Source organism: Myxine glutinosa, chromosome 13, assembly GCF_964187855.1.
Source record: "Myxine glutinosa chromosome 13, kmMyxGlut1.1, whole genome shotgun sequence".
NCBI classification, from domain to species: domain Eukaryota; kingdom Metazoa; phylum Chordata; class Myxini; order Myxiniformes; family Myxinidae; genus Myxine; species Myxine glutinosa.
This window is the reverse complement of record NC_136273.1, coordinates 73,640,714-73,667,861: the sequence shown is the minus strand read 5'-3', so window position 1 is coordinate 73,667,861 and position 27,148 is coordinate 73,640,714. Positions and strand designations below refer to the sequence as shown.

The 27,148-nt window shown below is 43.5% G+C and overlaps 1 protein-coding gene across 1 annotated transcript in view; it reads left to right on the top strand.

Moving 5' to 3' along the window:
- Positions 1-27,148, top strand: part of LOC137415031 (uncharacterized) — a 117,013-nt gene that overhangs the window by 14,805 nt on the left and 75,060 nt on the right. The window contains exons 2-3 of the mRNA XM_078767643.1: positions 14,826-14,980; positions 19,857-20,109. Of these exons, the coding sequence (XP_078623769.1) occupies positions 14,826-14,980; positions 19,857-20,109 (408 nt within the window). The remainder of the gene's footprint in view (positions 1-14,825; positions 14,981-19,856; positions 20,110-27,148) is intronic.

Genomic DNA, 27,148 nt, shown 5'->3' with positions numbered 1-27,148 from the left:
ACAGGAGGCAAAAGGAACAGTGCACCGCTAAACAGGAGCACCGCTATACTGCGGGCATGAACCGTGTGTGCCTCGCAGAAACCTGGGGGGAAGTAGGACGGGGGGGGAGGGGGGGGGGAGCCAGACCAGAAGTGAAGTGCACGAATGAGGAGCAGTCGAGAGGTGGGGTAAACACCAACAGCAGAGTAGAAGGTCAAGAGAGAGAGAGACCTGTACAAACAATGGGTGTGGGGAGGAATGGGGAGCATGAGAGGACACATGGGGTTGCAGGGGCGGATCCGGGGGGGGGGGGTGCAGGGGGTGCGCACCCCCCCCGACGATCCAGGATGAGGGTGCAGGCGGTGCGAATCTGCTGAACTGTTGGACCAAGGAAGAACACAAGGAACTGCAGAAACTGCCAAGAACGCACGAAATGCCGTTTCTGACGATCAATTTTTAAAACATTTATTGGGGGATGACCCCCAGACGCCCCATAACCCCCCCCCCAGCCCTATACTTTCATGCACCCCCCCCCCCCCCATCTTGAAATTCCTGGATCCGCCCCTGGGTTGACAAGATGGATACAGAATGAAACTCCATGGAGGGAAAACTGGAAATGTGGAAGGAAGGATTTGGGTGGAGTTATCGAGGGTAGAAAAGATCATTGTTTCGGATCAGAGACGATCTGCGATGGCGGTGAACAGTTGTGCTGAAGACCTGGAGAGAAGATTGATATTGAAGAGGATGTGGAAGTTGGTTCCATAGATGGGAAGAAAGAGGAACAAATGAGTGGAGGTGAGCAGTGGTCCTGGATATAGGTAGTTTCACCAGACTGGGGTTGATGGTGAACCATGTGTGCCTCGCAGAAACCTGGGGGGAAGGAGGAGGGGGGGGGGGGTGGGGAGCTAGCCCAGAAGTGAGAGCGGTACTCCATCAAGCTGTAGATGAAGGCATTGTAGGTGTATATAGGAGTTCATGTGTGCCAAGGAAGGACTTTGTACGATGGAGGATGCCCAGTGCCCAGGCTGCCTTTGGAGTCCAACTTTGAAATGTGTTTTGGGCAACGCTGAGTTTATCAGGTTTGGTTAATGAGTTCCGCTCTCTTAAAGTGCATCATGGAATGAAAATGACCTCTCTGGCCCATACCAAGTCATGATTATGATAACTAGCAACGGTACCCACCCTATGGGTGGGGCTTCAATTGGGAAGCCCAAAGGAAAAGGAAAAATATCAGAAATTGAAGGCTTTTTTTTATTTTAAACGATTCATATAAACATCCGTTGAATCATATCACACGCAAATCATCAAAATCTAAACAGTACATGGCGCCCATTTTGAAAAAAAGATTGAATTCTGCAAAACGGAAGCGGCCGCTACACGACTTTCTCAGTCGCACGTTTATGTGTGAAGACTGAGCGCCGAATCTGTAACACGGAAGCGGCCGCTACACTTGTTTCTCAGTCGCTTTGCACACGCTGCCGTGTTACTTCGGAGCCACACGTTTATATAGGAAGAGTTCGTCAGGAGTCGATCTACTCTCTCCTGGTACGTAGAATTTCAACAAAAGCCACATCCTGTTCATATTGGTAAACATTATTCCATTGTGTTTGGAAAAACTGGAAAATTGGAAAACTTGTAAAACTTAGAAAAACAATATAGCCTATTTTACTCCATGGGGTCCTCGGATTACCCACCCAAAATATTGTTGCGATCGGTTGAGCCGTTTTTGCGGTACCTTCGAACGGACAGACGGACAGACATTTGGTGAATTATAGTAAGATAATATTAATATTAAAAAAAAAACTTTTAACAACATTCGTGACATAAACAAATATTTAAATCCTTATGTGAAGTTCCGTACGGTTGGGTGAACACAATTACGAATTCAAAATCGTTATTGTATTCACTCAATTCCAATCATCAATTGATACTTTAACAAAACGATTAACACGATTAACGTTTAACGATTAAACATTACGATTGAATGACGGTTGTATTTGGATATTATCAAACCCGCGCATTGCCGTCATCTGTCCACTTCCGCATTCGTGACAGGTTCGTAATTCTCATCAAAATCTAAACAGTATTTGTAGAATTTCAATAAAAGCCACATCACTGTTCATATCGGTAAATATTATTCCATCGTGTTTGGAAAATTGGAAAATTGGGAAAAAATTGGAAAAACACTAGCCTATTTTACTCCAAGGGGTCCCAGGAATACCCACCCAAAATATCGTTGCGATCGGTTCAGCTGTTTTTGCGGTACCTGCGAACGGACAGACGGATGGACATTTGGTGAATTATAGTAAGATGGCTGCATTCTTTTTTTTCCCTTTTTTTACGTTAAAAGCTCCAGTCACGGATAATCATCCTCATCGAGGCCAGGCCATAAATAAAACAAAAAGAGGAACTGAAGAAATAGAGAAGTGAAGAGAAGGAAAACAATCGAAGAATGTTTGAGGAAATGGAAAACCTGCCATTTGAAAAGGGGAAGTTTATAACTGATAGGAACGACATGAGAAGGTAAAGAATTCCATAGCTTAGCGGTGACGGGAAACAAACAAACATCATAATGGCCTACCCTTGAGTTGCCAATGGCCACACAATAATCATGAGACGTAGTGGCCTGTAAAACATTGTGTGGCCTATCTAATGGCGGAGGTACCCAGAAGCCATTTCTCGGGAGTAGAAACTGGAGTAATTCATATAGAAAAGTAAAAGAGCGGGGTAGGGTTAGTTGAGTTTTGAGGTCATATTGGGATAGTTGAGAAGTCGGATTGCTTTAGACTCGAGCTGTGATAGCAGAACTTTATACTAGGCCGAATCAACTGTCCAGACAAGAAACTGTCCAGACAAGAAACTGTCCAGACAAGAAACTGTCCAGACAAGAAACTGTCCAGACAAGAAACTGTTCAGATGAGAAGAATCTTCAACATTTGACCAGGAATCCCAGTTTCTTAAGGGTAGACTTAGCTATTGTACAATGTGAGGTTTCCAAGGTAGATTTGATGTTACAGTAATACCAAGTATGTTCACTGTATTGAGTGGTAAAATTGTAGGGCTTTCAGGGGGAGATGGGAATGTTCAGAAGAGTTTTAGGAAGAGAAATAGGAAGAAATTTGAGTGTAGAAGCATTAAAGGTAATTTGATTCCATTTGCCCCTGATTACAGAGATATCCTGTCCAAATCCGAATTTATAGAGGGAGTTGACCAGTCCTGATAAAAGGAGATGTAGATGGAGCAAGAGAAGATGGGGACGCTGTGAAAAACATGGAGGAATGTAATGTTGAGTCATCTACACACGAATGCATTTGCCTATTTGTAGAAGAAAGATGATCATTGATAAAAAGATGGGAACAGTGATGGAGAGAGGACGGAACCCTGAGGGACATTGCTGTTGGTAGGGAAGGAGGGAGAAGTTGAACCATCAACAATTACGGATATAGAGTGGTTGGAGAGAAAGCTCGATATGAGAGAGCAAAGTGAAGGAGGAAAACCAAAAGAGGGAAGCTTGGATATCAGAGCCGATGCCAAACTATGTCTCCCGATGCCAAAGGTTTTTGAGATATCAAGGCCGACAACGAAGGATTTCCCAAAGTTTCTCAGAGAAGAGGTAGGCTATGAGCCAGACCCCCCAAATTGGCCGGTCAGTACCATACAGATGGAGTAAGGCTCATTGTGATTTTTAGCAAGATATATGTCCCTAGATATGAAAAAAAAGTGATAGTAGTGTATAACTCTCGGCCATCTCTGTGTTATCACCCGAAATATTATTATACGCCCGCTTCGCTTCGCCAAAAAATGTGATATTTGCTAAAATTGGAATAAATATGTTTTTAAGGACCACAGAGTGCCAATAATTTGCATACTGGATGCCAACTAATATAGTAATAGAAATATAGAACATTTGTGGGGGTTATTTATCAAATTTTTGATATAATGACAAAAAATATGTTAAATTTAGTGAAAAAGTGGTCGAAATCGCTTCGAGTTCAGAATTCACATTGTACATTTTTGTCAATATTTCAAAAATGAAAACTCCCAGAGTAACATTTGACCCCTCAAAATCTTCGCAAGGAACCACTGCATTGGAATATATCATTACTTTGTAATATGGTGGTTGTTTGGGGCACATATTTTGGTAAAGTTCAAAATATGTTCAACCATACCCCCTAATTTTGATATTATAGGTGCTAAAGGGTTAAACATTACTGTATTTGCATCTGTATTACCCAACTAAATTGTTATTTCCTTTTGTCATTCCAGGTAATGTGGTGGTGGTGGTGTTAGTGCTTGCCCAGTATTGCTAGTACAATCGCAATGGAAGAACAAACCAGAGATGAGGCCGAAGTGCCAACTGGAAGACATTGTATCATTCACAAGGAATTTAACATATTTTTTGTCATTATATCAATATTTTGATAAATAACCCCCACAAATGTTCTATATTTCTATTACTATATTAGTTGGCATCCAGTATGCAAATTATTGGCACTCTGTGGTCCTTAAAAACATATTTATTCCAATTTTAGCAAATATCACATTTTTTGGCAAAGCGAAGCAGGCGTATAATAATATTTCGGGTGATAACACAGAGATGGCCGAGAGTTATACACTGCTATCACTTTTTTTTCATATCTAGGGACATATATCTTGCTAAAAATCACAATGAGCCTTACTCCATCTGTATGGTACCGACCAACCCCCTTGGCTCATAGCCTAAGGCCCAGACATTCGTAATGTAAGAAAGGATATCACCGGTAGATGTTGCCTTATGAAAGCCATATTGATAGTCAGATAGAAGACTGCGAGATTCAAGATGCTCTAGGAAATGGGAATTGAGAAGACATTCAAAGACTGGAAACAGTGGAGGTCAGATCAATAGGACGGTAGTTTTAGGGGGTTGCACAATCACCCTTTTTTAGAATATGCTGTACGAAGGCAAGTTTCCAGGAAAAAGGAAAAGTTTGGGTTTTCACACAAAAACGAAACAAACGAGCATGCACGTGAGCAAGTTCTGAAGCAATTAGCACAGGTGCAAGGTTTGAAGTAAGCACAGGTGCAAGTTCTGAAGCAATTAGCACAGGTGCAAGTTCTGAAGCAATTAGCACAGGTACAAGTTCTGAAGCAATTAGCACAGGTGCAAGTTCTAAAGCAATTAGCACAGGTGCAAGTTCTGAAGCAATTAGCACAGGTACAAGTTCTGAAGCAATTAGCACAGGTACAAGTTCTGAAGCATTTAGCACAGGTGCAAGTTCTGAAGCATTTAGCACAGGTACAAGTTCTGAAGCAATTAGCACAGGTGCAAGTTCTGAAGCAATTAGCACAGGTGCAAGTTCTGAAGCAATTAGCACAGGTACAAGTTCTGAAGCAATTAGCACAGGTGCAAGTTCTGAAGCAATTAGCACAGGTGCAAGTTCTGAAGCAATTAGCACAGGTGCAAGTTCTGAAGCAATTAGCACAGGTACAAGTTCTGAAGCAATTAGCACAGGTACAAGTTCTGAAGCATTTAGCACAGGTGCAAGTTCTGAAGCATTTAGCACAGGTGCAAGTTCTGAAGCAATTAGCACAGGTGCAAGTTCTGAAGCAATTAGCACAGGTGCAAGGTTTGAAGTAAGCACAGGTGCAAGTTCTGAAGCAATTAGCACAGGTGCAAGTTCTGAAGCAATTAGCACAGGTACAAGTTCTGAAGCAATTAGCACAGGTGCAAGTTCTGAAGCAATTAGCACAGGTGCAAGTTCTGAAGCAATTAGTACAGGTGCAAGTTCTGAAGCAATTAGCACAGGTGCAAGTTCTGAAGCAATTAGCACAGGTGCAAGGTTTGAAGTAAGCACAGGTGCAAGTTCTGAAGCAATTAGCACAGGTGCAAGTTCTGAAGCATTTAGCACAGGTGCAAGTTCTGAAGCAAGCACAGGTGCAAGTTTTTTTTTTCTTTTTTTCTTTTTGTATACAGAGTCGAGGCTCGTGAAAGACCTAACATTTATCAAACAAACAAATCAAACAAACAAGCAAACAAAGTATATAAAAAGGGGAGCGGTCGACAAGATGGGGAGAGAAGGGGAGGAAGCACACAAACACAACATTTGAGAGCAGGGACATCGGGAGATGTTTTTGGAGGGAGAGGGCCTGAGGGGGGGGGGGGGGGGCAGGATAGGTATAAAACGCAAGGATACCAAGGACTTCCAGGAAAGAAGTCAAAAGTCACCTCAAAAAAGTGGATTTGGGGTGAAATTAGCAGGGGTAGAAAAGATCAAGGTTTTGGATTGGGGAAGATAAGAGATGGTGGTGAATAGCCGTTTTAAAGACCTGGAGGGAGGAGTGGGATTGAAGAGAGTGAGGGAGTTTGTTCCAGAGGCGGGAGAAAAGAGGAATGAAGGAGTGAAGGTGAGCAGAGAGTCTTGATTTTGGCAGTTTAACCATAAGAGAGTTGCAGGCAGATCTTGTGCGACCTGCAGGAATATTTGGGGGACAGCCCAGAGAGAGCTGGGGGAGGAAGGCCAGAGAGGAGTCGGTAGAAGACGGAAAGACCACCAACCTGCCTGCGGTGAGTAAGTGAAAGGCCCTCGGAGATAGCGTCATCGCGGGAGATTCCAATGATTCTGAACGCTTTGGTTTCAACAGCGTGAAGACGAGCTCGGTGTGAGGCAGGAGCACCACCCCAGAGGGGAGAGCAGTACTCCATTGAGCTGCGGATGAAAGCCTTGTATGTGGTGAGGAGCTCAGGTGTGCCAAGGAAGGACTTCGCTCGACGGAGGATGCCCAGTCGGCGACTGGCTTTGGAGGCCAGCTTGGAAATGTGGTTTTCCCAGGAAAGATCATGGCAGATAGTGAGACCCAAAAGCTTGAGTGACAGAACTTCTTGGAGAGGATTATTCAGAAAGTAGATGGGAGGGTTGTCCAGTCGGTCTTTTCGGAGAGACATCGTAAGAGTGTGAGATTTGTCAGGATTGAAAGACATGTTCCACTTGTTTGCCCAGTCTGTGATTTTGTCCAGGTCTGCAGAGAGCGAGGAGGCTGCAGACTGCCGATCTGAGGGATGAGGAATGGAGCGGCAGAGAGTGGAGTCATCAGCAAAGAGATAGAGAGGATTTTCCAGAGAGTTGGAGAGATCATTGATGAAGACCAGAAAAAGCACAGGGCCCAGAACACTACCTTGGGGAACTCCAGCCTGAACAGGAAGAGGAGATGAGAGAAACCCATTCAGGGCCACACGTTGACTACGACTAGAGAGGAAGTCCGCCAGCCATGCGTGGAGATTTCCATGGATACCATGGATACCAATTCCATGGATAAGTTCTGAAGCAATTAGCACAGGTGCGAGTTCTGAAGCAATTCGCACAGGTGCGAGTTCTGAAGCATTTAGCACAGGTGCAAGTTCTGACGCATTTAGCACAGGTGCAAGTTCTGAAGCAAGCACAGGTGCAAGTTCTGAAGCACGCACAGGTGCAAGTTCTGAAGCAAGCACAGGTGCAAGTTCTGAAGCACACTCCTTCAAGATACAAAGAGGAATACCATCCAGTCTGTACACCTCGCTTGTGCCCAGAGAGAGAATGAGAGAATGAGAGAATGAGAGAGGGAGAGAGGGAGAGAGGGAGGGAGAGAGGGAGGTTAGATCAGGTCATGATTATAACATTATAATGTGGCGGACACAAAAGCCCACTGGCGTGGTGACATCATTCCGCGCACCAAGTGGGCGGTGGCCACGCCCGAGGGGTAGGCGTGGCCTCATGATATACACCGGGCGCCCAGCCCGGAGCGGTACAGTGTTACAGTGTGCTCTTACAATAAAGACGTTTATATGTTACCGCTTGTCCGCTTCCTCGTTGCTCACAAGCAGCGCGCGTAACGCCGCGCTTCAATAACATGTTAGATCAGGTCATTAAAAGGATCAGCACATGCATGACATTATAACATGTTAGATCAGGTCATTGAAAGGATCAGAACATGCATGATGTCATAATATGTTAGATCAGGTCATTGAAAGGGTCAGACCATACATGACATTACAACATGTGAGAGCAGGTCATTGAAAGGATCAGAACGTGCATGATACAGCATGTTAGATCACGTCATTGAAAGGATCAGAACATGCATGACATTATAACATGTTAGATCAGGCCATTGAAAGGATCAGAACGTGCATGATATAGCATGTTAGATCCAGTCATTGAAAGGATCAGAACATGCATGACATTATAACATGTTAGATCAGGCCATTAAAAGGATCAGAACGTGCATGATATAACATGTTAGATCAGGTCATTGAAAGGGTCAGACCATACATGACATTAAAACATGTTAGAGCAGGTCATTGAAAGGATCACACCGTGCCTCACCATTCTAAATTCCCTAAAGTAATATTTACTTCCGAGAACTCCATGGCAACGGCAGGAAAAGTCATGTTGTTAACCTTTGGGGGTTATATAGATAGCGGTAGATCTACGACGAGGAGCGATCGTCGACGTGATAAGCATGGACTAATGTCCGCATTTCTCCAAATTTATTTCAGTTCTTGTCAAACGCATTATCGACCATTTAAAAAGCTAAGCATACGTGTTTGTGGTTTATAGCCGGCGTAGCCGGTGTTGTCAATAAACGAGTACGTATTATGTTGAAAACCTGATTATGCCTTGGCTCGAGAATCCGAAGCGCAGTGGGCGCAGCCATCTTGCGGAGGCGGAAGTATGCATAACAAATTTAAAACGTTCATTAGGAGTTTCTTTCACCCGTCGTCGTTTGATTCACAATCTTATGCACCTCCGATGTATTAATAAAATAATTTAAGACCAACATCGGCCCGCACGGGTCTGGTTATCTTCAACAAAACGCGTCACCAAACACCGGACCCAATGAGAGTCGAGCATTTGCAAAAATATTTCTAAAATGAAAGCGCTCAATGGTGGGCGCCATCGACCGGATGCAGAAGTTTACATAAAACAATTGCGAAAAAGTTCAATAGGAGTTTGTTTCACCCGTCGTTCTTTGATTCACAATCTAATGAAACCTCTCATTAGTAATTAAAATACGTTAAGACCAACCTCGTTATCTCCAACGAAAATCGTCATCAAACACCAGAACCAATGAGATTCGAGCATTTGGAAAAAAAAATTTTTTAAAGCTTATTACGCGTTTCGGACGGTGAAAACGGCGTCAAATATTCTAACATTGACGAATAATTATTTTTTAGAAATCTCACGGCCGTATGGGATAGTTTTTCACGGCCAGAAATACGGTATAAGCGGTTTACATATTTAGTTTAGAAATACGGATAGTTTTTCACGGCCAGAAATATCCGAAGTTGAGACGGAATTCACCGAATTAATCACTGCAAGCTAACTTCTTCTGGTGGACGAAGCCGCCGTGCCCGGAGAGTCAGAGAACCAGCCCTGGCGCCTGACAGCGACTGAAGTTAGAAGACTACACACTTACTGTGAAAACGTATGTTAAGCCCAGTTAAAAATAGGCCTTAAACTAGCACATCGTATAGTTACTTCCTTAAGCTTCTTGTGACATTTATTGTATGCAGGTATTACTATTGGGGAGGACTGTCTGCTCTTCTCTTTTACCAAGTCTTACCAGGTACGGTACCTACTACACCTACCTACTACCAACTACCTACCTACCTATTACCAACTACCTAACCTACTGATGCCATGGTGATGGGTAAAATAGTGGCAAGAGGTTTTGGCTTCGCCGGCTCATTGCGGCTTTGCAGTCGGTACTAGTAATATTTTTACTTCCTGTAGAAGCCGTTGCTCCCACGGAAACGCCATTATAACTATAAGCCATTTATACACGTTATCACTGCAGGAAAAACGCCTTGGGGAAGTGGGACATTACTAGCATTAATATTGTTTTGTAATAACATTAACATCATACGATTTTCATTAATTTTGTTATTAAAAGCGTCTTTGGAAAAACGCCACGATAAACCTTCTTTGGACAAACGCCGCGATAAAGCTAATTGAACATCGATATACACCTCAACATGCGACCCCATTGACGGCAATGGCGGGGAAAACCCGCTCGGGGGAGAAAACCCCCTTGGGGAGGGGGGCAAATAAATGTGCTACAGCCTTCATTGTGTAACCCTTCGTCATCCTGTCGAGTTTGGTTGAGATTGGATAAGTAAGGACAGAATGTATTGCGGTCAAAAACTCATCAGACAGACAGACAGACAGACAGACAGACAGACAGACACCAAATTCTGTATTTTGGTATGATTAGTCAAATCACGTGTTGCTCCCATGTTTCTGTGAACTACACTTGCGATCTTAATCAATGGTTCATATCTACAGCCTCCATCTGTGTTCTGTTTGGGGGAAGTGGGAGAACACACCTGCTGTGGTATGTTGTTGTGGTTTGTCAGAGTGTGATCACAGGTGTGCTGGAAGGGTTTGTTCAAGCACCCTTTAACTTTATTCTTTCAAATGAATGAGGGAAGCAAAGTGCTACAATGTTATATTCTGGAATGTGTTTTGTTTGTTGTGTCCATAAACATCCAAGTTTATGTACAGTGCGCATTCAGAAAGTATTCAGACCCCTTCACTTTTTTCACATTTTATTATCTTGCAGCCTTATGCTGAAATCGTTTAAATTCATTTTTTCCCTCATCAATCTACACTCAACACCCCATAATGACAAAGAGAAAACAGTATTTTAGAAAGTTTTGCAAATTTATTAAAAAGAAAAAACTGAAATATCACATTGCAATAAGTATTGATACCCTTTGTGATGACACTTGAAATTTAGCTCAGGTGCCTCCCATTTCTCTTGATCATCTTTGAGATATTTCTACACCTTGATTGGAGTCAACCTGTGGTAAATTCAATTGATTGGACATGATTTGGAAAGGCACACACCTTTCAATTGATTGGATTGATTGATATAAGGTCTCACAGCTGACAATGCATATCAGAGCAAAAACCAAGCCATGAGGTCGAAATAAGTGCCTGCAGAGCTCAGAGACAGGATTGTGTCGAGGCACAGATCTGGGGAAGCCTACAAAAAACATCTCTGCTGCATTGAAGGTTCCCAAGAGCACAGTGGCCTCCATAATTCTTAAATGGAAGAAGTTTGGAACAACCAGGACTCTTCCGAGAGCTGGCCGGCCTGCCTAACTGAGCAATCGGGGGAGAAGGGCCTTGGTAAGAGAGGTGACCAAGAACCCGATGGTCACTCCAGCTGAGCTCCAGAGTGGCCAGACGGAAGCCTCTCCTCAGTGAATGACGCATGAAAGCCCGCTTGGAGTTTGCAAAAAAGCACCGAAAGGACTCTCAGACTGTGAGAAACAAGATTCTATGGTCTGATGAAACGAGGATTGAACTGTTTGGCTTTCGTGTGGCCACTCTGCCATAAAGCCCAGATCGGTGGAGTGTTGCAGTGATGGTTGTCCTTCTGGAAGTTTCTCCCATCTTCACACAGGATCTCTGGGGCTCAGCCAGAGTGACCATCGGGTTCTTGGTCGCCTCTCTTACCAAGGCCCTTCTCCCCCGATTGCTCAGTATGGCCGGGCGGCCAGCTCTCGAAAGAGTCCTGGTTGTTCCAAACTTCTTCCATTTAAGAGTTATGGAGGCCACTGTGCTCTTGGGAACCTTCAATGCAGCAGAATTTTTTTTTGTAGGCTCCCCCAGATCTGTGCCTCGACACAATCCTGTCTCTGAGCTCTGCAGGCAGTTCCTTCGACCTCATGGCTTGGTTTTTGCTCTGATATGCATCGTCAGCTGTGAGACCTTATATAGACAGGTGTGGGCCTTTCCAAATAATGTCCAATCAATTGAATTTACCACAGGTGGACTCCAATCAAGGTGTAGAAACATCTCAAAGATGATCAAGAGAAATGGGAGGCACCTGAGCTAAATTTCAAGTGTCATAGCAAAGGGTATGAATACTTTTGTCAATGTGATATTTCAGTTTTTTATTTTTAATAAATCTGCAAAACTTTCTAAAATCCTGTTTTCTCTTTGTCATTATGGGGTATTGAGTGTAGAGTGATGAGGGAAAAAATGAATTTAAACGATTTCAGCATAAGGCTGCAACATAACAAAATGTGAAAAAAGTGAAGGGGTCTGAATACTTTCTGAATGCACTGTACATACGATAAACATGGTGCTGATGAAACTGAAGTTTGAAGAATGGCTGAGCAGTGAAGACTGTTGGTTAAAGAAGGATTTCGTTTTCTCCAACAATTTTTATCATAGTTACCGGTAACAAGTTGGTACCTGGACCATTTGGTTTTATTGTGATTTCAAAATTTGGATCATGAACAAAATAGTTTGGGCACCACTGCTCTAGAGCCTAGAGCCCAAGATCATCCTGCCAGCCCACGTCTGTGATAGTACACCTTTGCTAGCTTTGGCAGACAGTGTTTGCACCAAGTCTTGTCTGATGAAAACATTCACCATCTACCTTGTTCATCAGGACTCGACTCTCCACTACCACTTCAACTGCCCCAATTATTCCCGCCTTGTGCAGTCAACCTGGAAAGCCTTTCGCTGTCTTTCATGAATTGGCTGGCTAAGCCTGGCTTTGACTGAAAATGGCAGGAATTTGTAAGTTGATCAGGGTGGGAGTGCTAACGAGAGACCTGGGATGTTCACCGTTCAGCAGCTGTATGCTATCGGATGGGCCCACTTGATATCCATCAGAGGGACAGCACACTTTGTGATGCAACAGCCCCGATGGGACCCACTAGGCCCTCGGGTAATCCAATTGTGGATAGTTGTGTCGGGAATTGAGCCCAGGCTAAACAAGTCAAATATAAGTACACAACGTCTGCACTATCCTTTCGGAAATTGCAGTCTGCGCACCTGCGTGCTTCGGATGTTGTCCACCACACTGGGGCTTTGCCTCTTCCTTTGGCAACGGATAGCATCATTGGCTGTGGGTGCACTGTGGGCTTTGCTGATCTTTCACTTCTTTCCAATTACAGTGCACTCACTCCTGGTCTTTCTCAGACTTCACTGTTTGTAATGAAGTCTCACCACCTTGTGAGCCTATTGAACCCAACAGGATTTTGTTGAACATTTAATAATTAGGAATGTCTCCTTATTAGCCCCCTTTGGACTTAGTCTGAAACGGGGCTTATGGATTTAATCTCGTCCGTCCGTGCATCCGTGTGTCCGCAACCATATCTCAGAGATGTATGGACCGATTTTGTTAGTACTTGGTAGAAAGACAAAACATGACTGTATACATATGCTTATCGTCTTGTTTTGTGATGCGATCAAAGATGGCCGAGTGGCGGCCATTTTAGTTGTAAAAAAGCCGATTTCGAACATGTCCTCAACCACTTCTAGGACATGCATTTGCCAATGTAGTTCAAACTTTGCACACAGGCAATGTATGATGTGTTACATGTTGTTATGGATTTGTCACTTCTGCCTTTGTTGTTATCATATACTTGTAGGATTTTTAGTTTGAGGTAATATTATTGTTAAGATTTCTGTGTGAAATGGAGATGACTTTAGTAAAAAGTAAAATAAATGTTTGTGGAGGAAAAACAAAAACGCGGAAAATAAACTGGAAGAGGAGGAAAGATCGGCAGGGGAAACAGACAGCCGTGAGCTGTTGCGAGCGGTCTTCCTCGATATTGGTCGCGAATGAATTGAGGCTTCCTGTGAAAGGGGTTGCCCGCGACATCATCCCATATTGCGATTGCAATTAAACCTGCGTCTCAGGTTTTGGTACCAAGCATGAACTATTGTTGGTGGGAAAGCAAGCGCCTTCATCACAGGCCGATCTGCCATTTTTCCTTGAGGAGGCCGTCCGCCTGGTGCATCATGTTTTGTTGTTGGGATTCCCATATCGACTTCATCGTGTTGATCGCTGTTGGTCTTCCATATCGGCTTAATCGTTGGTGGACATAGGGCGTGGATTGCACTCACGTTTTGGGGGATCGTTACCCCATGCCGCCATCTGCCCGACCTCTCACTTCGTAAATCCTTGTTTGCAGCCGCGCTGATACCTGCTTGTTGTTATTGTCATTCTGCACGACTTCGACCTTCGCCCAGCATGGGGATTCGTGCATGGACTTTGGGATTGTTACATTCCACTCACATTTGGCGTATCGTGAGTTTATTGCTTTGAGAGCATTGGGGAATGATGGTACCATCATATGTATTGTTCATGAGATGCAAGTTATATTTTCATCGTACTTTCTTTAAGAGTGTTATTATTGTGTGAGAGTTCTTAATACATTTACTTATTTTGTTCTACACAATTGCACTGGTGTGGTTTTACCATGGTTTAATAGAACACTCAAAATAACAAATCCTTCTGCCGTGTTCCCTCTCGAGACTCTGAGGGGCACCGTAACCTGGGTTTGGGGAGGTAACCTGTAACACATGTGCACGTCATTTTCTTTCGATATCAGATTCCAATATGGCCGAATGGTGGCCATTTTGTTACTTAAACATGTCCCAACCATTTATCGGACATGCATGGACCCATTTTCTTCAATCTTGGCACAAAGATAATACAATAGAGTATACATATACAGAAGATTTTGTTTTGTCATCCGACCAAAGATGGCCGACTGGCAGCCTCAAACTCCGTACAGCAAAATTACGAAAACCATGGCGGGGGCTATGACATTTTATCTCTTTTTCTTCTTGTTGCATTGTGTACCGGTACGCTTGCAAAATTTCCAGCTGTAACATACCCATAAGATGGTCTTTTGGTGCGATGAACCTCACTGTTGTTGTTTTTCCGATGAATACTTCACATACATTTTTAATTTTCTACCTTCCTGGAGTTTAGTGATTGGCCTTGAAGTTGAATGCACAGACACCTATTAATTAATTAATTAATGATTTAATTAATTTTTGCATTATTTCTGCCCACAGAACAACTCCCACAAGTAACTAACCTAAGACTCAGCATTTCTGATAATCTCTTCTGGAAGTTCGTGTGGGACAGACCGATTGTGGATGAAGTTCTCAACCGTTGCCTCAGTTATACAGTTGAGATTGAACGTGACGGATATCCATATCCAGACATGGTGAGAAATGTACAAACATTTAACAACTTTATCTTAAAGTAAATGTTTGAAAAGGGATCATCAAATCCAAGTAAATTCTCAATATAGGAAATTATGACAACATTTCAATAATTATGTTATCACAACAATTAATTCTTAATTCTAATTTTGACAATTAATTTTCAATATAGTTAATTATGATTACCAACAGGAAAGTCACTATTAGTATTACAATTAAAGTGTGAATGAGCCGAGGTGGGTAAAGTGTGAATAAGCCGAGGTGGGTAAAGTGTGAAAGAGAGCCTAGGTGGGTAAAGTGTGAATGAGCCTAGGTGGGTAAAGTGTGAATGAGCCGAGGTGGGTAAAGTGTGAATGAGCCTAGGTGGGTAAAGTGTGAATGAGTCAAGGTGGGTAAAGTGTGAATCAGTCAAGGTGGGTAAAGTGTGAAAGAGCCAAGGTGGGTAAAGTGTGAATGAGCCAAGGTGGGTAAAGTGTGAATGAGTCAAGGTGGGTAAAGTGTGAATGAGTCAAGGTGGGTAAAGTGTGAATGAGCCTAGGTGGGTAAAGTGTGAATGAGTCAAGGTGGGTAAAGTGTGAATGAGCCTAGGTGGGTAAAGTGTGAATGAGCCCAGGTGGGTAAAGTGTGAATGAGCCTAGGTGGGTAAAGTGTGAATGAGTCAAGGTGGGTAAAGTGCGAATGAGCCAAGGTGGGTAAAGTGTGAATGAGCCAAGGTGGGTAAAGTGTGAATGAGCCAAGGTGGGTAAAGTGTGAATGAGCCAAGGTGGGTAAAGTGTGAATGAGCCAAGGTGGGTAAAGTGCGAATGAGCCAAGGTGGGTAAAGTGCGAATGAGCCTAGGTGGGTAAAGTGCGAATGAGCCAAGGTGGGTAAAGTGTGAATGAGCCAAGGTGGGTAAAGTGTGGAAGAGAGCCTAGGTGGGTAAAGTGTGAATGAGCCTAGGTGGGTAAAGTGTGAATGAGCCTAGATGGGTAAAGTGTGAATGAGCCTAGGTGGGTAAAGTGTGAAAGAGCCAAGGTGGGTAAAGTGTGAATGAGCCTAGGTGGGTAAAGTGTGAATGAGCCAACGTGGGTAAAGTGTGAATGAGCCAAGGTGGGTAAAGTGTGAATGAGCCTAGTTGGGTAAAGTGTGAATGAGCCAAGGTGGGTAAAGTGTGAATGAGCCAAGGTGGGTAAAGTGTGAATGAGCCTAGGTGGGTAAAGTGTGAATGAGCCAAGGTGGGTAAAGTGTGAATGAGCCAAGGTGGGTAAAGTGTGAATGAGCCAAGGTGGGTAAAGTGTGAATGAGCCTAGGTGGGTAAAGTGTGAAAGAGCCTAGGTGGGTAAAGTGTGAAAGAGCCAAGGTGGGTAAAGTGTGAATGAGCCTAGGTGGGTAAAGTGTGAATGAGTCTAGATGGGTAAAGTGTGGAAGAGAGCCTAGGTGGGTAAAGTGTGAATGAGCCAAGGTGGGTAAAGTGTGAATGAGCCAAGGTGGGTAATGTGTGATTGAGCTTAGGTGGGTAAAGTGTGAATGAGCCAAGGTGGGTAAAGTGTGAATGAGCCTAGGTGGGTAAAGTGTGAATGAGCCTAGGTGGGTAAAGTGTGAATGAGCCAAGGTGGGTAAAGTGTGAATGAGCCAAGGTGGGTAAAGTGTGAATGAGCCAAGGTGGGTAAAGTGTGAATGAGTCAAGGTGGGTAAAGTGTGAATCAGTCAAGGTGGGTAAAGTGTGAAAGAGCCAAGGTGGGTAAAGTGTGAATGAGCCAAGGTGGGTAAAGTGTGAATGAGCCAAGGTGGGTAAAGTGTGAATGAGCCAAGGTGGGTAAAGTGTGAATGAGCCAAGGTGGGTAAAGTGTGAATGAGCCAAGGTGGGTAAAGTGTGAATGAGCCAAGGTGGGTAAAGTGTGAATGAGCCAAGGTGGGTAAAGTGTGAATGAGCCAAGGTGGGTAAAGTGTGAATGAGCCAAGGTGGGTAAAGTGTGATTGAGCTTAGGTGGGTAAAGTGTGAATGAGCCTAGGTGGGTAAAGTGTGAATGAGCCTAGGTGGGTAAAGTGTGGAAGAGAGCCTAGGTGGGTAAAGTGTGAAAGAGCCAAGGTGGGTAAAGTGTGAATGAGCCAAGGTGGGTAAAGTGTGAATGAGCCAAGGTGGGTAAAGTGTGAATGAGCCTAGGTGGGTAAAGTGTGAATGAGCCAAGGTGGGTAAAGTGTGAAAGAGCCAAGGTGGGTAAAGTGTGAAAGAGCCTAGGTGGGTAAAGTGTGAAAGAGCGTAGGTGGGTAAAGTGTGAAAGAGCCAAGGTGGGTAAAGTGTGAAAGAGCCAAGGTGGGTAAAGTGTGAAAGTGCCTAGGTGGGTAAAGTGTGAAAGAGTCAAGGTGGGTAAAGTGTGAAAGAGTCAAGGTGGGTAAAGTGTGAATGAGCCTAGGTGGGTAAAGTGCGAATGAGCCAAGGTGGGTAAAGTGTGAATGAGCCAAGGTGGGTAAAGTGTGAAAGAGCCAAGGTGGGTAAAGTGTGAAAGAGCCTAGGTGGGTAAAGTGTGAAAGAGCCTAGGTGGGTAAAGTGTGAAAGAGCCTAGGTGGGTAAAGTGTGAATGAGCCTAGGTGGGTAAAGTGTGAAAGAGCCAAGGTGGGTAAAGTGTGAATGAGTCAAGGTGGGTAAAGTGTGAATGAGCCAAGGTGGGTAAAGTGTGAATGAGCCTGGGTGGGTAAAGTGTGAATGAGCCTAGGTGGGTAAAGTGTGAAAGTTTCCACATCTCCACGAATTGTTGAATGTTGAAAAGAATGTGAGAAGTAATCGAGTTGAATTCCAGTGAGTAATATGATTCAAAATGGCTTCCAGGCTGAATGCAGTTTACATTTTGCTGCTCACTGAGAGCTGTAGGTCTGGATCTCTGTGTAAACCAGACTCCAATCGACTTGCTCTTGTCAACTACCCAACCCATCCACCAAGTTTCGTCTGAACCCGTCCATAACTGAGATTTCCCACTCACACTCAGACAGACAGACAGACAGACAGACAGTGCTGAAATAAAATCACCCCCGTTTACTCGAGTCGGCGAGGCTTATGAACTCATTCAATGTGTGTGGTGTGCACACAAACTTAATGGTTAATCAATGGGGTAAGAGTAAGATTAGGCTATAGTTATTCGATTAGGGTTAGAGCAGGGTTATAGGTTATGGATAATCGATGTGGGTTATGGTTGGATTAGACTATCGTTAATCGATGGGGGTTATGGTTGGATTAGACTATCGTTAATCGATGGGGGTTATGGTTGGATTAGACTATCGTTAATCGATGGGGGTTAGGGAGATTAGGTTAGGGTAGAGCTAATCAATTGGTGGTTATGGTTGGGTTAGGCTATGGTTAATCGATGGGGGTTATGGTTGGATTAGACTATCGTTAATCGATGGGGGTAAGGGAGATTAGGTTAGGGTAGAGCTAATCAATTGGTGGTTAGGGTAGGGTTAGGCTTTGGTTAATTTATCGGGGTTATGGTAGGGTTAGCCATTAGGCTATGGTCAATCAATGGGGGTTATGGTCGGATTTGTCGATCGCAAGTAGAGAGGGTGGATGACAATAGATGGTGCTGCACCGCGTTTTTGAAGCCCCCGGAGAAAGGAGTACGATTGAACCCTTGTGTCCTTCTCCCCCTCCCCTTTGTCTCACTCTCAACCTCTACTTTGCTGTTGGTGTTTCCCCTTTCCATTTTGTTCCCTTACATTCTGCTCTATTTCTTCTAAGACCCTCAATCAGGTATACAAAAAACAAATGAAGAGAGGGTTTTCCAGGGTATTGGAGAGGTCATTTATTTCAATGAGGAATAAGATTCGGCCTTGGTTAGGGCACTCCATCCTTGTCTGGGAGAGGACTTTGGAGGTTTCAATAGAGAGTTGGTCCTATAACCTCTTATTTGAGATTGTGGGCCTCCATTGCTGAGAGAGAAGCAGCAGCATGTACAGGGTTGAGTGACCAGTACTAAGTGACCAGTAACTTCGTCAGAGATCAGACGACTTGAAAACAGGGAACGCCTGGAGAAAAAAAAGAAGAGATATATGGACAATTGTGATTTATTTGCACCATCAACCCTTCCTTCCCCTTGTTCTTGCATCATGTACTGTGTATACCGGCCATAACCAACATGGCCCACCCCCAACTCATAGCTAAGAAATAAGTAGATGTGGATCGCACCTTTATGAACATTCAAAATGTCTGTCATGGTGGCACAAGTTATTGAACTTCCAAGCATTATTCTTCTTCCTCCTCTCTTCCCTTTATAAGGGGTGAGGCCGATTGGTATCGATGATTGCACTCCTCCACTTCTCTCTGTCCTCTCTCTCCAACTCTCCAACCAGCCACCGCCATATCGATATCCCTCCTCACACAATCTTCCCATCTCAGCCACGGCCTATCTCGCTCCCTCAATATATCCCCTCTCTTTGCCAATCTCTCGTCCCTCATCCGCACCACATTGTGGCCCACTTCAGGCGGCCTTTTACCAATCTCACCGGCTAGCTCATCATGCCAATCTCCTTCCTCAGTTCATCCATCTTCCTTTTATCCACCTTCTTCACTCCGGCAATCATCCTGACCGAGTTGTTCTTGTTCCAAGCAATCCTCTTCAGCTCGATTCCTTTTGATGGTCGTTTTTTTTAAGGTGTACACCTCTACCAGGGGTATTGTGGATGTGGTGAATTTCAGGTTTCAGGAAAACCAGCTGCTCAGGAAAAGAAGGCATTTTCCTCTTTTTTTCAATTATCTATTTTTGCTCTGGCAGTTTATGCGACGTCTATTCCGACAGGAAATAATGGAATACATTCAATTAAAAGTGAGTGTTTCTGACCTTTAAAATTATATTCACAAGTATTCTCTTCAAAAAATCTAATAAAGTCTAACTTCCTCATCTTTGCAGACTTATTTCAAGGAAGAAACAACTTCATTGAGTTCAAACACGAATGTAAACATAACTGCGCAAGTCCAGACTCGGCTCACAGCCAACTGTATCAATCGGATGAACTTGAGCAACTGCACCAAGCCGATGGACCCGAGAAACTGCACCAAGCGGATGGACCCGAGAAACTGCACCAAGCGGATGGACCCGAGCAACTGCACCAAGCGGATGGACCCGAGCAATTGGACTCAATCAGCTCCTTGGCCTCCGAATGGTGAGGCTTTCACCCTCATCATTGTGGCTCTTGCATTTTCCTTAAGCAGCTTTTTCCTTCATGAAAACTGAGAAAATTTTCTGACAAAAATTGAGAGAATCAATAATTGATTGATTAATTGATTAATTGTATAATTAAAATAAATAAATAGTAATCGTAAAATAATTAATTTTTTAATCAATTGATTAATGGCATACTAAAAACCACCACTGACTGCTTCATCCGAATCTGTAATTTTTTGGAAAATAATTAATTAAGCAATTAATCGAAAAATAAAACAATCAATTGATGAATTGATTCATCAATAAATCAAAAATACCTTTTATAGCCAAATAACGTGGTCACTGTCATGCCCAAATATCAGCTTCCTAGCTCAAAAGGTGCCTGATATATTGCCCAGATGAGAAAGAAAATAAATAATTGATTTATTGATTGTGTAATTAAAATAAATAAATAATGATCATAAAATAATTAATTTCTTAATCAATTGGCTAATAGCATACCTAAACGAACATTGTTTCACCCAAATCTAACTTTTTGAAAATTAATTAATTGGACAATTAAATAAATAATTGATGAATCAATAAATCAAAAATACCCATTACAGCCAAATCTCTTGGTCACGATCATGTCCAAATATCAGTTTCCTAGCTCAAAAGACACCTGAGATATTGTCCAGATAAGAAATAAAATAATTAAGTACTTAATAAATCGATAATAATTAAGTAATTAATCAATTAATTGACATATATATACAGTCAAATATACATTGACAACCTCACTTTTGTCCTTTGGAATCGTCTGGTAATGTTTGACGAAGATTATATAGCTGAAAGCGTTAAAGAGTTGTGCTCACAGACAAACAAACATACAAACATACAAATGAGACAGACCACGGTGTTTAAATTTTAACCTGTCTGTTTAACCACAGACATTTAAAATTTTCGTCATAACAAACAGACAGACGGGTGAAAACATAACCTCTGTTCACCTTCGGTGGCAGAGGTGACAAAGTTATTTTTACTCATAAAACTTGGCTACAACATCTATACATAGTGATACCCGATACCCGATGCCCAATTAAGCTGACCTATAGCATTCATATTTCATATATCCGCTCTCGCAGAACCCATTTCCATAGTCACAATGCTGTAACAATCTCTTATAGCGCTATTTTACATCGTGCTAACTCCTCTGGAATACATCATGAGTGTTATAAAAGGTATCATAGCATATAATAGACGTAATATATATATATATATATATATATATATATATATATATATATATATATATGTTGCGGTTGTGGGAATAAAGGATGACCCCCCCCCCTCCCCCCCTCCCCTCCTCCCCTCCTCCCCCCCTCCCCCTCGTAGGTAGACGCACCACAACATGTAGCCTCGCTGTAGTTCAGTTGAATGAATGAATGAATGATCGTTTTAAGGCCATTTTCCCCGCTAGAGCGGGGGTTAGCCTTGCGGGCCCCATGACAATCATGGTTCCCTGTTTGAACGCAATGTTTTTATGGCCGGATGCCCTTCCTGACGCCAACCCTTGGTCGCCTCTTACGATGCGCAGGGATATGGTGTACCTATTCTAAATCAGGGTACACACCGTGATCATTCATCCCAGCAAGCTGGTACTCAATTTGCCGACCTTTGAAGGATGACAGACTGAGTCAACCCCCCTTGCGTTCATTCAGCGATTGACCGGGATTCGAACCCAGGATCCTAGGATCCCAAGCCGGCACCCTAACCGCTAAGCCAACACCAGGCTCTTATTCTTAGTAAATCAGTTATTTCTTAGTAAATGTAAGCGTAGTCTCCTTTTCTGTGTTAGTTTGCTTTGAGCAGGGCAGTAAGGGTAGGCCTTAATTGGGCTAGAATGCCATGTGCTTGGCCTGGAACAAGTCTGGCAAGGCCGAAGGGAGGAGCTGCAGGGAGTGGCCAGTAAGCAGCGAGCCGCCAATCTGAGCTCGAGGGGAGTGGCTCACAACAGCGGCGAGAGGACGGCTTGGAACATTCGGATAGGACCGGGGAGGGGCTATATAAAACCCTGCCCTGAGCCCCCACGGCAGAGCTGAGCAGACAAGTCAGAGAGTCGCCCCGAGAGAATCAGTGAGCGTCAGAGAGTCTCCCCGTCAGAGCTGTTGTCCCACCACGAGTGGATTGAGTTACTTGTTATAGTCTCTGTACACGAACTCTCCCCATGCCCGGTGCGCTGCTGCTGCCTGTATTAATCGCGCTGTGTGAAGACGACCCATTCCGGGCCACAGACACGTGATCTCCTTGCCTGCGCTCCCAGCACACGTGCCGTGAACAACCGAGGGTCACGCCGGGCGAGCTGTCCGAGAGTGAACGGCGTCAAGGCGCGTTTGGCGTGCGAACTTGTTCTTCCTCCTTTTCCCCACGTGAGTGAGTGGGCCCTTTGTCTGGGTATAAGTTAAAACTGTTAAGCATCTGCTCTGTGTCCCTTCCCTTTATCCGGATCATTCTACATTATAAATAAACCCGAGTTCTTCCTCCTATTTGATCGTTCCCGTCCTTTCCATTTATTGGCCTAGCATCGCACGAATAGAACCGCTCGAATCGGGTTCAATAAAAGTAACGGCACGAGTCACGTGACACGCAAACCGCTCGGCGTACTCGATTAGCGTGGCTGGTGTGAGGTCCGGTCCCCGTTTTCGTGGCAGCGTGGGTACCAAAGGTACGTGTGGAATCGACCCAATACCCTTTTCCACGCTCGCTGCGGGAGTGGCGACTCGGCCTCGTGGACCACGAAGACCTGAGGGGGGAAAGGGGTTTAACCCCCCCTCTGTACGTCGACGGGCTTCGGGAGATCCGCAACAATATATAAATATATATTGTTGCAGATTCGGGGGTCGGCGCTCCCCTTATCAAGGGGGGGGTTAATCCCCTTGTCCTTTTAAGCTGGCCGTCCCGAGTCCTGGAAGCTACAACGCTCCTCCCGGTCGGTCTTGGGTCGGGTGATTGTTCAATTTGGGTCCCAAATACCTAATTACCAACACCGACCGCGAGCAGGGAAATAACTCCCGCCCGAACCACGGATATTGATGGAATATTGCCGAGCGGTTAGCAATCCGCGATCCGAGCCATTAACAAATACTAAACCCGATTCTGAGCGGTTCCGAAATCGTGCCACAGGTACTCAATGGAAAGAAAGGACGGAGGCGATCGGATTAGGGAAAAACCAAGAAATAACAAGGTGAATTTATTTACAAGCAAAAAGAAGAGGAAACTAAAGAAATATACAAGGAAGAAGAAGAAGAAGAAGCAGGACACAGGGCAGGCTTACCTATACAGTCTTAACTTAACGACCCTAGGACAAACAGACACACTCACACGGGGTGGTACCTGGTAGGGGAGGAAGGTCCAAGCAGATGTCCAGGCTCCTCGTCCGGTCCCGACTCGTGCTGTGGTGGTGATGGAAGCGGGCCGGCAGCGCGTCGTTGTCGTTGACCGCGAGCGGATCTTACAGATATCGGGGGAACTAGGAGCGGCAATAACTTTTGGAGACGTGCAGCAGTTGTTTTCCACTAATACAGAACGCAACAACCCTTGTATACCGACTGTGAAGCCAATCATCAAATCCACCTGTCCGTACATTTTGCCATGCCACCTGTGATATAATCCTGTTGTTGACTTCTTGCTGCACAGACAATCAGTGACATGGTTCTTTTGACAAATAAATCACCAAAGTGTAAAGGAAACTCACCAGATTGATATACTGAGTTAAGAAAGTAAACCCAAGTCAAGAAAAAAAAAAATTCCATGTTAAATGCCAAGTCTATATATATATATATTAGGGTGCATCAAACGCCCCATGATTTTCAAAAAGGTGTTGTATTTTAATGTCTATTCCCTCAAATGTTACACTTGTTGGTAGAAGTATGTATGCAAAAAATAGGTGAAATCAGAGGTGGTCCTGGGTGGCCACCGGCCACTTTTATATATTTAGGGCCATTTAGGGCCACAGCTAAACTACTTTACAAGATAATGTAAAATTAACTACAAGATAATGTAAAATTAACCATTATACCTATATACAAAAGTAAAGTCCTACTTTTACTAAATGCCTAATATCAAACAGTTAAAACAACCTTACATGTCAATGTAAAATTAACCAAAATCGTTCTTCATATTACAAAGTTGTAGTACAGTGTTATAGTATTGTACTTTCATTGATTAAAAGTTTGAAAATGTATTAAGCACAACGCCAATGTCACTACTCCAACTTTGCTCGTTTCCGCAAATTTGGCCTCGCTTTGCGGTCACATTCAACCACTTGAAGAAGATTTTGGAAGTGGTCTTCTCTTCTTGCAGTTGAGACAAAATCAGTTGCGAGCTTTACTGCTCTCTCTGCAGGGTCATTCACAACATTAAGCCCATCCACAATGGACTTGGCTGCCTTGAAGTGCTCATTGTTCTGCCAAGTGTCAACATCCTCTGTTAGGAAGGTCATATCTAGGTGAAGAAGGTTTACTGTAAACCACGAGTCCTCGTTCACAAGATCAGCCAGGGTTGTCGCTTCTGTAATTTTTGGAAATGACGGTTTGCCATATCCAGAACCGTAGCGGTGTTTTGGAGTGCTTGGCATTTCATCTGGTTGTATGGCCAGTAACACATCTGCAAGGGCACGACGATCCTTTTGAGGAATTGCATTGCTGAACAGTGCCAAAACAACCAGTTCTGGGGTTAAATACCACAAATGTCTATCAAAGGCTTTCACAGCGCTGACTGAAATGGTTGAGTTGACAGCTTTATAGTTGAGCAGAGTCTTGTAAAAGCACAAATCAAACCATGGGGCATTTGAAGCAGACTGACATATGAGCCACCAATCACAATAAATATAAACAACAAAAACAACAAACTCCTTCAGTTTTTTCTGTTGATGTTGTGTTGTTACAGTTCCTCGAGGTAGTAGAGAAATTTGCTCTTCAAGTAGGCATATTTTGATGGAATAAAGAATCTTTGACATCCACCTTGCTTTATGCATGGCCCCTGGTCTGTGGAGTGTTCCTTGTTTTGTGACATCATCATCGAGGACTACCTGGCAGAGTTGTGCCATTTCCTTGTAGTCTTCCCTACAGTATGAAGCGCTTGTGCGGATTGTGCTTAAAACCTTGTTTTTGCAGGATAAAAGCAGCTGTTGTGCATAGTCATTGTACATGGAAATGTCAATTTTGGTTAAACTTTCATTCTTTGCATGCGATATGCGTTCCCAATTCTTCTGGAATTTTTGGAACAAAGATACTTCTGGAGACTTTGATGCCTCAATTTTGAGAACGTCAAACACATGATCCAGGATTACCTCTCCAACATGATGGCGACATGCACACCACAGAAGAGCACGGTCCAGTTTTGATTGAATGGTAACACAGGCAGCTGTAACGTGTCCAGTGTTTGATGCTGTTGTGTCAAAACATAAGTTGACAACTGATTGTTTGCACTTCCATGAATGTAGATACGTGTAAGTGTGCTCGGCAATGATGTCACCTGATGACCTATCACTTCCAGGAGGATATCTAGCCACCCCCAGTAGCTTTACATCAGTGGCATTCCCAACCAACACTGGCAATCTTTCTTCCTTGACATTCTTGTTTGTGAGCGTTGGTATCTGCTTGCCATCCCAGTGAAGTGTTGCAGCTGTTGGGGCGATCCAATTTTCTTGAATATCTTTGGCGATAGCACTTGTTATTGATCGTCGAGCCTTATCAGCAGTTGAGTACGACTTGGCCACACGACGTGGATCACCTCCTGCCTCTTGAATTACAGCTTTGGTGAGCGCAACCTGTTGAACAGGAGTTATGTTTAGTCGAGTAGCAACAGACACAACTGAATGTCTTTTCAGAATATCATGAGGAATAAAGGCAGATGTACCTGCATATGTTGATCTGTGGTGACTACGCTTCCTTTGAAACTCTGGAATCGCCTCTTCTTCAGTTTCTTCCAAGCTATCTGCAGAGTCACTATCATCAGAGCATACAGAACTAATTGTCATCTCTTGTACACTGGATGATTCATGACGTTCTCGTCTTGAAGCTTCCGCTAAGAGGCGTTTTTCTTTTCTATGATCTTTATCAACTTTCTTCTTGTCAACACCACCAAATGAGGCTACTCTGTCAGATTTCATTGACTCTAAAAATACTCTATCTTCCTCATTCTTAATGTTTGTCATTGCATCTTTTGTCCATACACCAAAGGTCTTATCAAGACGTTCATTCATGGTTTGCAACTTAGCCAAAGTGCTTGGAGATTCTCGGCGAGAAACAGGTATTTGACGCAATTTGTTATTGTCATTAAGAAGGTCAAGTATTAGTTTGCAGCATTGATGGTCTGAAAGCATAGGAATATTTGCTTTAGTGTAGAATTTTTTCAGCTGGATAAGGACGATGCTGGCAGATTTCCATTTCAGTGGCTGAGTTTGTTTGCCTTCACATATTTCTTTCTGGATGTACCACATCACGCATCGAAGAACCTGCCGGCAAGTTGGGAGGCGGACTCCTGTCAATGTACCATCTGCTTCTGTAAAAGCATTGCCAAGACCAAAAATGGCACTTGCTAATCTGGTCTTCTTATCTGCCATCTGAAAGAAAATAAAGGATATTATTAGACTACTAGTATGGGACCCACGATTAGACCTCCGATTTCATTCATGTAAAAATACAAACTAATTATCAAACCATCGTTTTTTGCATAAAATTGTTATATTTGTATTCCTCTCATCAAGACCTTCAATTTGATACCAAACATGACTAGGTTTGGGTGTAAAATAACAAAATCAAACATTTTTACATAGTGCGGCCCCGAAAATGGCCCTAAATATATAAAAGTGGCCGGTGGCCACCCAGGACCACCTCTGATTTCATTTATTTTTTGCATACATACTTCTACCAACAAGTGTAACATTTGAGAGAATAGACATTAAAATCCAAGAACCTAAGGGCGTTTGATGCACCCTAATATATATATATATATATATATATATATATATATATATATATATACACACACATATA